Here is a 12080-nt window from a genome sequence, read left to right on the forward strand (position 1 = left end):
TCCCGAGTCGAATCAGATCTTCCAGAGTAAGAATGCGCCGAGGCAGGTGTGTTCTATCCGAAAACCCACGTCCGGGGCGTCGACAGCTACCAAAGGGGCTTCTTCGCGGACGCAGAAGCCGACTGGATCTCTCGCTGCGACTCGTAGTGCTGGTTCCAACTCAACGCGGCCAGGTTTGACGGGAACGGGTTCAACTCCTCGAGTCACGACGACCAGTGGTTTGAATGCAACAGTCACTCGCCGGCCCGGGTCTACGGGATCATCTCGGACATCAGGGGCTCTTACTAGCACTACGAAAGTCGTCAGCTCAAAAACAACTTCACTGAATAACACCACGACCTTCGTTAACTCGAAAACAGCTTCATCGACTAACACAACCACCTTCATCAACTCAAAGACAGCTTCAATGGCCAATTCTACGACCTTACTTCACTCAAAGACAGCTTCAATGGCCAATTCTACGACCTTACTTCACTCAAAGACAGCTTCACATATCAAAAGCGCAAGCCAGTCATCTTCCAAACCGTCAACCACGAGTCCGAGATCGACGTCAGCCACAAAAGCCACACACACTTCCATCACAACCTCGCCTTCGACATCACAGCCCAAGATATCAACTTCCCGGGCCCCGGCAACCATATCGACCAAGCCGAAAGAGGCCGAACCCTCGCAAGGCGTCGACATCTACTACGAGCTCGCGATACCGTCAGGACAAGGTCGACAAAGCCGGACCGGCAGATGGGTGATGATGGCCCGGGGCAGTACAGCATTAGACACCTGCACGGCGCCGCACATAGGAGAAGCAGATCCCGTCGACGACCTCAAGTCAAAGCCGTGGCCAGAAAGCATAAGCTCCATTAGAGACATCCACGGCCGGAAGAACTGCAAGTACGCCAGCAAGGATGGCGGTCCCGGCAAATTCTCGTGTGATGGCGTCTCCAGCTTTGACTGCGTCACGCACACGGGTTATGATGCCGGCGGGGGCTCGTCGACGAGCTTACGGTGTGGAGAATTGGGGCCTAATCAGAAGAGCTATGACCCGAGGGTGACTTGCTGGTTCCCTGTCAAGTAGATTCGTAGGACTCTAGACTCGTTGGACCGGTATGATACTAGTGATAGAGATGGGCGTGTTTCCGTAGGCTCTTGTAAGAAAGCAGGTCTTTCCGATGTCATCTTCGCATTATGATACCACGAGAGGCTTCAAATCATTGGTGCTGTTCTGGGATGTACATGCATTGGTAGTTGGGTTCCTCTGGTTCGCCAGGCCTGCAAACCCTCCTCAAAAAGTCCTCGAGTTCCTTGTCCACAGGTTCAGGCGTTTGAATTACACCGACCCGACGGAGGAACTGTGTCTCATCCACAATTTTCAAAGAGTCAGGCAGTATGAAATCCACCACCAGCTTCCTGTAGTCATCCGGCGTCTTGTCCTCCCAGACGTTGTCCGCCCTTACGATATCCTCACGCAAGCCCATTAGCCACGGGTGCAACGCTGAAAGATAGTCGTGAACCGTAACGTAGGTATCAGACGCGTTGATGACAAGGGGCCGTGCCTTCTTGGGCCTGTGCGTGTCGCAGCAACGAAGAAGCTCCATCTCGCCGTCTTCGTCGTCTCCCGACGACTCAGAGCCCCGTAGTTCGTAAAGCTCCTTATCGGACAGTTTACCAAAGAAGACGCAGTCCTTGTCATCGGGATGGGCGTGCCGCTCGTGTCGCTCAAGCCACTCCTCCTGCCACCGGCGCAAAAGGTCAACGTGCATGGTAATCGACCCGATTTTGGGTTCGGTAAGTGATGAGTGGGAAATTGGGTGAAGGCCGGAGTTGCCTGCAGAGCCTGAGGCAATAACGTAGGGCTTGCGTTCCTGATGTCGCAGAATGAAGACGGAGTCGGATAATGGTCCTTGGAGTCTCCATATCCGGGACATATCGGACTCAGTTTTGATTTCTACTATGAGCGTTCTTAATCAAGCTCTTCGTCTCATTCTGAGCGAGCATGTCGTCAATGACTCGTTGCGATTCATTCCTCAACGCCCGAGATTACCTTCTCAAATTATGCAATACCGCTCGGACTTGCGATTGGTGTCGTTTCAACGGCTAAGCTTGATGTGCTTTCCATCGATCTGAGGACATTGTTATCGGACCGGATCCGGCATAGCCCCACATGGCGCGCCGGAGCGGGCCCCGGCCGTGTAGATGTGAGCAGCATACAACAGACTCCTCCTGAATCTGAGCGAACAACATCAACAGCCCGTTTCCTCATCCTGATACGCATTGGAGGATCAAACTTGGAGCCAAATACTTTGTTTTGATTGGTAGCTATGGTTATCCTTCTCTCCAGGGCACTTCCCCAGGTCCTCCCATCCCTGCCGGTATCGCCTGGTCCACAGACACAAGCCTCTCCATTTGCACCGCTTCTCGCCAAGGAGCAACGCCAACACCCCTTCTCTCAACTCCAGCCCGGCATCTCGTGAGGCTTTCCCCCCAAGAGATGCCGCCTTCCTGCGCAGGGATTGGTAGACCGCCCGTGTTTCCTGTTCCCACCGTGACCTAGTACATCCATTCCGTTCAAAATAGCAACCCAAAGATTGCGAGTCCCGAGTTGATCGAGTCCTTCCTTCCATGTCCGTGTCCGTCGAGACAAATGTTTTCAAAAGTTGACTGAACGCAGCTCTTTGCAGCCGCACCCAACTCAACATGGCGCTTGAAACCCACGCGACCAACTCTCAAGGACCACATAGTTTCTGTGGATCTTGTGAATCGGTGCTGTGGGTTGCGCAAGAATTGAAGAAAATAATACGCCATTCCGACCCCCTAAATATAAAGCAGTTCCTGTCCATACTAGCCTCAAGTCGCCTTATTCAAGGAAGCCCATATGCGACAGGGAAAGAAGTAGTAGTCCGGGTTTCCCAATCCAAATGAGAGACCGCATACCAACTGGGCCATCGAGGCTATGGCAGAACTTTTTGATGTACAAGACGAGCAATTATGCTCGCGTTTCCGTTGTTTTCCGGGTCGCTGCGTCAGCGTAAACGTAAAATGTGCGTGGCATCGTAACGTGCCAGCTCGAAAGAATGCCTCCTGGCGAGGAGAACATGTCGTAACGTCATACAAGTGTACTTTTTTTCCGTAAGAGCGTTAGGGTATTTTGTCGTCGATTTTTATATCGCCCCCTTCTTTTTCGATAATCCTTTTCCAAGTTTTGTTTCCGGTCACCGGACTTTGCGTCCCCTGTTCCTGCCGGCAGATTTTCCGCCTGCGATCCTCCACATCCAGTTCTCAACGGTGTCATCGTGATTCGATCTTAGCGACTGACTCCCCTTTCTAATTGGCCTTTTGTTTATTCGCATGCAATGACGGACTTTTCGGCTCGGGCTCTCATGTGAGTAGCGTGCGTCTCGAGGCATCGGGCCATGAGATGAGTGACTGTAGAGGGTTAGAAAAGGTCGTCCCGACTGAATGGAGCAACTTACCTGGCCACACAGCAGCTTTATCAAGCATGTAAGCTGTGACACGCAGGATTTTGGCTGCGTATCCTGTATGATCGTCCATTTGCATCCTAGCATCAACCCCCACAATGCTACCCTGGACGACTTCCAAGTTCATCTTCATCTCAGCCGAGGCCAACACCTCCTGGACCTTGCCCAACAACTTGACATCTTCCTCTTCCAGAAGCATAATTGCTGGCACTTGGGATAGATCAACTTCATCTTGACCCAAGATTCCCAAATATCTCCCGATGCGATCTTGCAGAGTCGCGACCCACTCGGCCAAAACCTGAGCGCAGTCAAAAGCGCACATTGCCGACTGAAGAGGCAGCTCGCGGCTGGAGAAATCGGCAAAAGTAACACCAAGCTTGTCGGACATCGCGAGAGAGTCAGCGGCGTAGAAGGCGGCCTTCCTTAGGTGCTTCTCTCTGCGCGATGTAGAGCGGTTGGTAAGCTGCGGAGCGGCTTGGGTCGGGGGTGGGAACTTTGCCGAAGAGAATTCTGGGGATGAGGACTGCGTGGCTGGCGATTCGGCAAAGACCGAGCTGGAGACTGAGTTATCAGAAGGGTCTGTGCCATTCGATTCAGTGTTTGAGGCGGGTGAGTGCTCGGCGTGCTGAACAATTTCGCTACCTCGCGAGAGCTCCTCCGCCATGGCGTCCCAATCACGTTGCCAGAATTTCTCCTTTGACCGAGCCAAGTTTACAAAAAGACGAACGTAGGCCAAATCGAGCAAAGGAATGGCGTCGGCAGATAGCGGGCCCAGGCCAAAGGGGTTCGGTCGCTCCAAGCTGTGGTTCGGGTTGCTTGCCCATGCCGCTTGCCACGCCTTGAGGGCCGGCTCGATATGGCGATGCATTTTTTCCGTTTCCTCGTTTGTCCAGACCTTGTTGTGGTGGCGTTGTCGGGTTTCCCAAATGTAGTTGTGCAGCGCGTTAATCAGAATCAGGCATCCGAACGTAGACGGCTTCAAGTCGCTGGTGGGCATGTCGTGGATATTAACTCCTGGCCCGAATCCTTGCTGCGCATTGAAAGCCTTCTGCTTTTGTTGCTTTTCGTTCGTCCTCAGCAACTCCCCCAAAGCCTCGTGGAATGTCATCCGATTGTGGTTAGCCGCGCGAATGCCACCCTTTGCCGCAAATGCAGTACTGCTCTCAGCGGAGAAGAACTCTTCATCGCATGGCAGGTCAAGCAGGATTTCCGAGTTGGTGAGTGCGGGCGTGTGGTTGTATGCTGCAACCAGAAGACTGGAAAGGATGAAGACAACATAAAGGGTGCGCTTGCGCTCTTCCATCGTCTTCCACTGGATCCACTCGGCCTGCTCTTCAGAATCCGTTCGCATGCCGGGCCAGTTGGCATCATCACGCATGTGAGTGTCACGAGTCTCGTTAGACTCGACGCGAATAGGACGGAGGAGGTCGGCAGCCTGAGCCAGGCTAACAAGGGCTGCACAATGGGTTGAGGCGATATCGCTGGCTGTCTTGTCGCCGCAATTGTGGCCGTAGACGACGTTGAGAAGCATGGCTTGGACGAGCCAGACCGGGGTGTGGACTGAGGATTCCTGGCTGTGAGAGTTCGGCTCGGATGCTGGAGTTCTGCGTAAGTCTGCCTTTCTCACATCGGCCTTCCGCCTCTCCTCTAGATACAACTGGATCATTTTCTTGGCCATCTCAAATAATTCCCGAGATTGGACATGGTCCATTTCGTACAAGGCGCCAATGGCAGACATGGAAAGGATGAGACACCCGCTCCCACCGACGCTGTTGGATCGGTTGGTAGCGGAGGGCGGCATCTCAAAATTCAAAGTGGGAATGTGCAAAAACGGCAGATGAGGGTGGAAGTAACGAAGATAAGCGCCAACATATCGTTGTAAGTCTTGAGTGCTAGGTAAATTCTTTACATGGTCAGGAACACTGTTGGCTGTGTTCTGAAATCCTGGCGACAACGGCGAGCTTGGGGTCGCAAATGAGTATCTCCGTCCACCAAAAGGAGCGCACTGCGAAAGGGCACCGACGATGGCACTCCGGGTAGTATCCGTGATGGTGGAGACAGGCGAGACGCCATGGTTTCCGCCATTGAGAGACGAGGGGGTCTCGGGTCCTGCATTGTTGAAGTTGAGCGCCTGGTTCAAGTTTTGGGTGTTGTTTAGACCCGAGACCATGGACGGACTCAAAGAGCTCAGAGAAGGGGGAGGCGTCGAAAAGTAGGCATCATTGAGTTTCTGGGTAGACGGCTGGGGCGACACGGGGGCGCCGTTCATCAGGTCGGGAAAGACGGAACCATTCATGTCCAGGGCAAAAGGGTTCGGGACCTGGGGAGGACCCATTACGGCCGGCTGCCACATGGAGCTGGTGCCAGCCGGGGGGTGGTTGGAGCCGTCCACCATGACATCGCTAATGCCACTCTGGCTGGTGGTGCTGATGGCGGACGGGCTGGATCCGTCTACGGCATTGTCGGCGCCCTGGAACGACATCTGATGCTCAAAACCGGTCAACCAGTCGAAGCTGTCGTCCAGTTGAGTAGACGACATGTCGCTGGTCAGGCCATGGAAGGGCGAAGCTTGATCCAAGGCCATGGACTGGGGCGAGTCGTTGTAGTGGAGAGCATTAGGGTTGATGGTGGAGCCCGGGCCGAACAACAACCCCTCGAAGTCGAAGTCCGGGTTGAACACGGCCATCGGCGGGGCGGTCCGCAAGCCGCTGAAGTCCATGTTGTTGATACCATGTGTCTCGAGCTTTGGCAAACCGTGAGCCATACCGCGCTGGCCCATGGCGGCTGACATGCCACCAAAGTCCATGTTGTGCACGGGCAAGCCCACCAAACTAGGGTGACGACTGTGTGTGCCAGGCGGCATGCCCCTCGCTACCTGGGCATTGGCGGCCGCAATCATCTGCATGGCATTTTGGTCGACATGGCTGATGGTGTTGGCTCTGGGACGCATGGAAGCCGCGGCGTTTGCAGCCGCAGCAGCGTTGGGACCAGCGACGCTGTTCTTCCGGGCGCGACTCGTTCCAGGCGCAACGCCGCTGGCGCTCTCACGGCGGTTGCGGGGGCGCGAAGAAGGGGTGGTCGTCTGGTGAAGCTTCTGCTGGTGTCTCAGCAGCAGATCGCGACGAGCGAAGCATCTTGTGCATTCAGGGCACTCAAAAGGCTTCTCCTTGGTGTGGGAGCGCTCGTGGCGTTTCAAATGCTCCAATCGGGCGAAGGAGCGCTGACAAGTCGCGCACACATGAGGGCGGGGCTTATCGGTTTTGGGGGGAGGAAAATTGGCAGGCGTCTTCGTGTTCACGGTAATAGTAGAAGCTGCTGCTGTATGGACCAAAAAAGACTCATTGTCAGCTCAGTTTCAGCGGTGGCATGGTATTCCTCAGGGAAAGAGAGGCAACGATGCAGTGGTGGTGGTGGTGGTGGTGGTGGTGGTGGGATTGAATGGCGGGACACGCGGGTGGGAACAGGAGGGGCAGGTTTGGAGGGGTGTTGGTGGGCTGTGCTGTGCAGTGCAGTTTCAATGCAATTGTGCAGGTGCGACTCATACCACTATCTTCGGTGGCCGGGGCAGCACCGTTGGCAGCAGCCGCCGCGGGAGCAGCAGCACCGCCAGCAGTAGCTGCAGCGGCGGGAGAAGAGGAATTGGTCGTCATGTTTGTGTTCTTTTCGACCTTGATTTCCGTATCATTCATGGCCATCGCCTTTTCTTTTTTTTCGCCTGTCGTTTCCGGTCGTTTTCGTCGTGAAGGAGGAGGAATGGAGGGGTGGTTGGTTGGGAGGAAGGAGGTTCCTTTTTTGGTTGGGCGCAGCAGCTCGGTGGGCGGTGGTCGGAAGAGTGCGCAAGAGAGGAGCGGCAAGTGAGAGTGCGAAACCAAACCAGAGACTGACTGACGGAGGTTGAAGGAAGGCGAGGTCGAGGTCGGGGTCGAGGTTGAGGTTGGTTGGTGTAAGATGGTGAGGTGGGCAAGAGAGGTAGATAGGTAGATAGGTGGTGGGTGGTGGGGGGGAGAGGCGGCGTTTAGTAGTGGCGGGAGGGAGGAAGAGGTAGAGACAAGAGGGAGAAGTTGTTTTCTGAAGCCGACAGTCGCATGCTATTTCCAAGCACGAGGAAGGCAGTCGAGGAACAGCAAATCAAGTTTGGTCTGTATTGGTCGCGGCCTTGAGGCTTTCGTCGAACAAACAATTCCCACCGGTCGAAGCAGTTGCTTGGAGAAACAAAAAAGAGAAAGGAAGGAGGGGAGCAAAGAGGTCGTGGTGGGAAGGGGAAGCTGAGGTACTTGTTAGGTAAAGTGCCGTCAGGTCGCGCAGCGCAGCCCAGCCCGGCGCATCTGGGAGTGGAAAGCGCGAGTGAGGTAGGTGTGAGTGTGTTTGTGTGTGTGTGTGCGAGCCAGCGAGCGAGTGAGTGAGTGGACCAGCCGGGACTGGACTGACTGACTGGGGGAGACGCTGCTGCTGCTCCTGCTGCTACCTACTGCTGGATTGACTGGACTGAGCCGGGATTGGACGTGGACATGGACTGCGACTGGGGGACTTGGACTGACTGGGGCCAGGGCCTGGGGAGCCTGCGTCTGGCCGTCTGTCTGTCTGTCTCGTGTGGTCTGGTCTGGTCTGCAGCAGCTAGGTAAGGTAGGTAAGGTACGTCCCTCCAGTTCTCTGCTGCTCCCCTGCCTGCCTCCACTGTCTTCTTGGTGGGCGGGCGGGCGAATGTGAGAGAAAGAGGGCGACCGAAGGTGTACCATGGTACGAATACCTACTTGGATGTGTGTGAGAGAGTGTGCGTTGTGTGCGTGAAGGTCGGGTCACAGGCGTGGGTGTGGGCGGGTACCTAGTTCTAGGTACCGTCTCCCGCCACGATTGGGATGAGGTTGCGATGGGAAGTGGGACGGGTACGTCGAGGCAAGGTATCGTAGGTACCTTAGCAATGTAGGTATCGACAGGCGCATCTCATTTCGCAGTACGTGGGCAGGTAGGTACTGTGCAGAAGAGGCAGGGAAAGCACAAATCGCACTAGCACATTGCATCCGTCTGTACGCTACGCTACCTTGCCTTAGCAGGAAGCAGGGTCTGTCGGTCGGTCAGTGGGATGGCAGAGACCGGGAAAGATTCATGGGAAACACGCAGAGAGGCAGGAGGCAAGAGCAAAAAGGCAAGGTGACGGGAGGTGAGGCAAGGTGGGTCCTCCGTATGCCTTAGCTCGCCCCGGTCCACGTCCACCTAAGATACCTTACCTAGGTAGATAGATACCTTACCACCTACGCTCAGCCAGTCCACGTCCAGCTGGCCCCAGCAGGTCAGCGATACCTGCCAGATGTACCCGACCACAGTGCGACGCCGCCACCTGACTGGGAAGGCCATGTACCCGGCCTTACCTTACCTGCCTCCAACCCAGTGGCTCTTGCCTGCCTTCTTTCACTTTGCTGTCTGTCTCCAGCTGCGCCTACCTTCCTTCCCCTTAGTCACATAAGGCACTCAAATAAAGGATCAGTTCTTTGCCTTCTCTCTATATTGTGCGTAAAAAGGAAAGTGTTCCCCCGACTCGCTGCTCGCTTCCTGCGTCGGCTGCTGCTCGCTCATTACGCCGCTGCGTGGGCTGTGTCGAAATAGAGGGGCCGCTCGTCACGAGGAAGGCGAGACGAAACTTGGACCGGGCTTGGGACTGCAATAACTGGATGCTCGATGCATTCGTGCCTTGGATGGGAATCTGACAGGACAAGGCATAACAGAGCCAGCGGCAGGATCAGACAGGCCATCAAAGCTAGGCAAGGCAGGCTGCGACGCCCATCGCAGTCACCCAGCATCGGCTCTTCGGACGTATCACGTACTACCTTACTATTGTTGGCACCCTACCAACGGATGCAAATTGATGTTCCAGTTGGCCAGAGTCACTTGACCTTGCATCTTTTCCCCTAGCCTGCTGCTAGCTCACGCTCCCGCGTTCCATCTTGCTTGGAGCTCCGTTACTTCGTAAGCTTTATTTCCCTCTGCTCTACCCTTCCCTGCCGACCTAAATAATACCGTTCGTCAGTAGGTAGTCAGAGGTCAGGTAGGCATTGCTGTCGTCCGCTATTCCTCCATCATTCCCGCATTCATGTTACAAGGCTAGAGGCCCGGGCAAGCTAACTCCCAGAAGAGACTGGTCAGGGGGCACAGAGAACAAGGGGAGGCTGGTTGGGGAACCGTTGCAACGACCCAGCACACTGCAAGATAATTGGGGCAGCGCGGAACAAGGCGGTTAAAGCCTGAAGCCTGAAGCTTGAAGCCTGAAAACTCCAGACTTCACAGAGGCTCCAGAGACAGCTCTGTGCTACGTAATCGGGTCAGATGCTTGTCCTGTGCGTGGAGAGGTCTGTTCTCTGTTCTTATTACTGGGGTGTGCAAGCTCTGAGAGCGATACCGATGCTGACCGGGCCTCTTTTCCAGCTCGAGGTCAGGGCTCCTATGTCCGTGCCGTAGCTTATCATGTTGGTCGATGGCGAGATGGACGTGCGACAGCTGTATCGGGGGTCGGACGTCTCGGCACTGAGGCGGACGGTATTCCGACGCGAAGGCCCTCGACGAGCTTATTTGATTGATGCCAGCGGGCAGAGATGAAGCAGAACAAAAAAGGAAATCATTTGGCCAAACAAACTTTGCCTGCTTGGCCGGCACGAAGCCGTTCCTATTGCATCTCAACCAGCCACCCCAGGCCTTTCACCCAGAACCTCTGGGATCACCGCCCTTCGACTGACCTTGTCAGTTGGCTTGTACATACGCCGGTTTCCCCAGGCCAACACCAACACAAGTGGAAGAGCCCTGCGTCTTCACCGTTGTCGGCGTTGTCGTCATCTTCACGCCTGCCATATCACGCCCACTTTGCGTAGAATGACTGGGATTCATAAGCATTCAGAGATAAAGGCAAAGATGATGCCGCTACCTGGGACTCTGAGACGTCGTCTCTACTATCCGCACGGAGTTCCAGGTATCTGTACCCGCCATGCTAGCACACGGCTTCCTAAAGTGGCCCGCGTCCAGTCGCATCACTCGACATGCCTGGTCTGTCGTTGGCTGGCTTCTCGGGAGGGTGGATTGGATGGAGCATCCCGTCTTGTGCTTCAAGGCCCGGGGTTGTTCCAGAAGTGAGCCAAGCCTTGCTCGGGCCCAGCGTCCGCTGTGAAATTGAGTTCCCGCTGGTGCTCAGCTGGGACATGATCCGAAGCAAAGACGGTGTATGAGGTGCCATGCCAGTGTGCCGTGGAAGCCAGAACATAGCATGCAGCATGCGAGGCTTTCGTGTTGCACAAGAGACAAGAACAGCGACTTGGTGTGCTTGGTTATCTCGGGAGGCCGGCTGCTGGTGTGGCATAGCGTGGCGGATACTGTACCTTCAATCGATACAGCACACCTTCTGGGCCCGGTCTGCTCGGCACAACACCACCCTTTCGTACAGGTCTTGTAAATAATTGACGCTGCTGGTTATTGCAGCATGATAACGACGTAGCTCTGATGTTCCAGCGCAATTGCTCGCAACTGCGAAATAGAAGCGAGCAGCGTGGGCCGTAATCGCTCTCTCGGCTTGACATGCTGACAATTGCGGCAAGCAGCTTTGGCCAATGGAAGACGGCGAATGGTTCCGAAGCAGCAGATTGAAGACCGATAGCCGGAGGTCGAGACAGGGAGTTGTGGTAGGTAGTCTAGGACTCTAGGGCTGGTCGAAGAAAAGAAGACGAGCAGCGCCGCAGCAAGAGAAAAAAGAAACGGGCGATTTCAGTGGCTGCAATTGGCACCTGCGAAAGACAAGAAGCTTGCGGTACTTTGGTACTTGCATCCACAACAGCGCCGATCAGGGTTCTCCGTACCTAGCCCAGCGCCTCGTGGGCAGCCGGGTTGGGCAGGTACCTCGTCCTCTGCGGAGCCGGGCGGAAGTCGTTGTACCTCGGGCCATGGGACCTCCATGCGGCGACGTCGTGAACGCAGGTATCGCAGTAGATGGATGAAGGCTGGGAACAAGGTGTCGCCATCAGGTCATCTGTGGCTGTTGGCGCTGAAGAAGGAATCATTGAAGTCGGCAGTAGGAGCGCTGTCCATCAAGGGAAGGGAGCCAGGGCTAGGTGGTGTCGAGGTCATCGGATGGTGACGTGATGAAATCGGGTACCTTCTCGTCGTCTTCTTCTCCAAAATCTCGGATATTGTGAGCCTGGCGAGTTGTGAAGACGTCGTTATGAATAGGCCATTGCAGGGTATGATTGAGGAGGCGAGGTGAGGTCAGTTCACAGTCAACTCTAGCCGTTCAGCGGGTAGCAAGTGTATGGTGAAAGTGGACGATATGCAGACTGCGAACGGGCTGCCCGTCGACGGGGTCGAGCCGTGGGCTGTCTGGCGTGTGGGACAGGGATTGGGGAGACTTGGAAGATCGTCTGGAATGAAGGTTGTTGGCCGGCTGATGGGCTGGTTCGTCTGGGTGGTGTCGATATTGGATGCTCTGCGTCCTAGATGCTCGGATTGCTTGCGTCTGCTTATTGCTGGTCTGCAGCATGCGAACAGAAACGGGCGAGGTGCAGAACAACTGCAGCAGCGCGTCGGGTATCTGGAGGTCCAGCCGACGTCGAGGTCCACCGTAGAATTGTTTCGGCA

General features: G+C 55.3%; 2 protein-coding genes across 2 annotated transcripts; both read right to left on the bottom strand.

Moving 5' to 3' along the window:
• Positions 1 to 1205: 1205 nt before the first annotated feature.
• On the bottom strand, positions 1206 to 1922 carry CGCA056_v001904 (uncharacterized protein; the record flags this gene model as incomplete). Its single annotated transcript, XM_037317163.1, has 1 exon — positions 1206 to 1922. One exon carries the CDS (start codon positions 1920 to 1922, stop codon positions 1206 to 1208), a length of 717 nt encoding a protein of 238 aa, XP_037185038.1.
• A 1412-nt stretch (positions 1923 to 3334) lies between these two features.
• RSF2-1 (Respiration factor 2) lies at positions 3335 to 7168 on the bottom strand (the record flags this gene model as incomplete). Its single annotated transcript, XM_037317164.1, has 3 exons — positions 3335 to 3420; positions 3468 to 6791; positions 7018 to 7168. 3 exons carry the CDS (start codon positions 7166 to 7168, stop codon positions 3335 to 3337), a joined length of 3561 nt encoding a protein of 1186 aa, XP_037185037.1.
• Positions 7169 to 12080: the final 4912 nt, after the last annotated feature.

The sequence above is a fragment of the Colletotrichum aenigma genome (genome assembly GCF_013390185.1).
Source record: "Colletotrichum aenigma strain Cg56 chromosome Unknown KSG_Cg56_contig01, whole genome shotgun sequence".
In the NCBI taxonomy this organism is placed as follows: domain Eukaryota; kingdom Fungi; phylum Ascomycota; class Sordariomycetes; order Glomerellales; family Glomerellaceae; genus Colletotrichum; species Colletotrichum aenigma.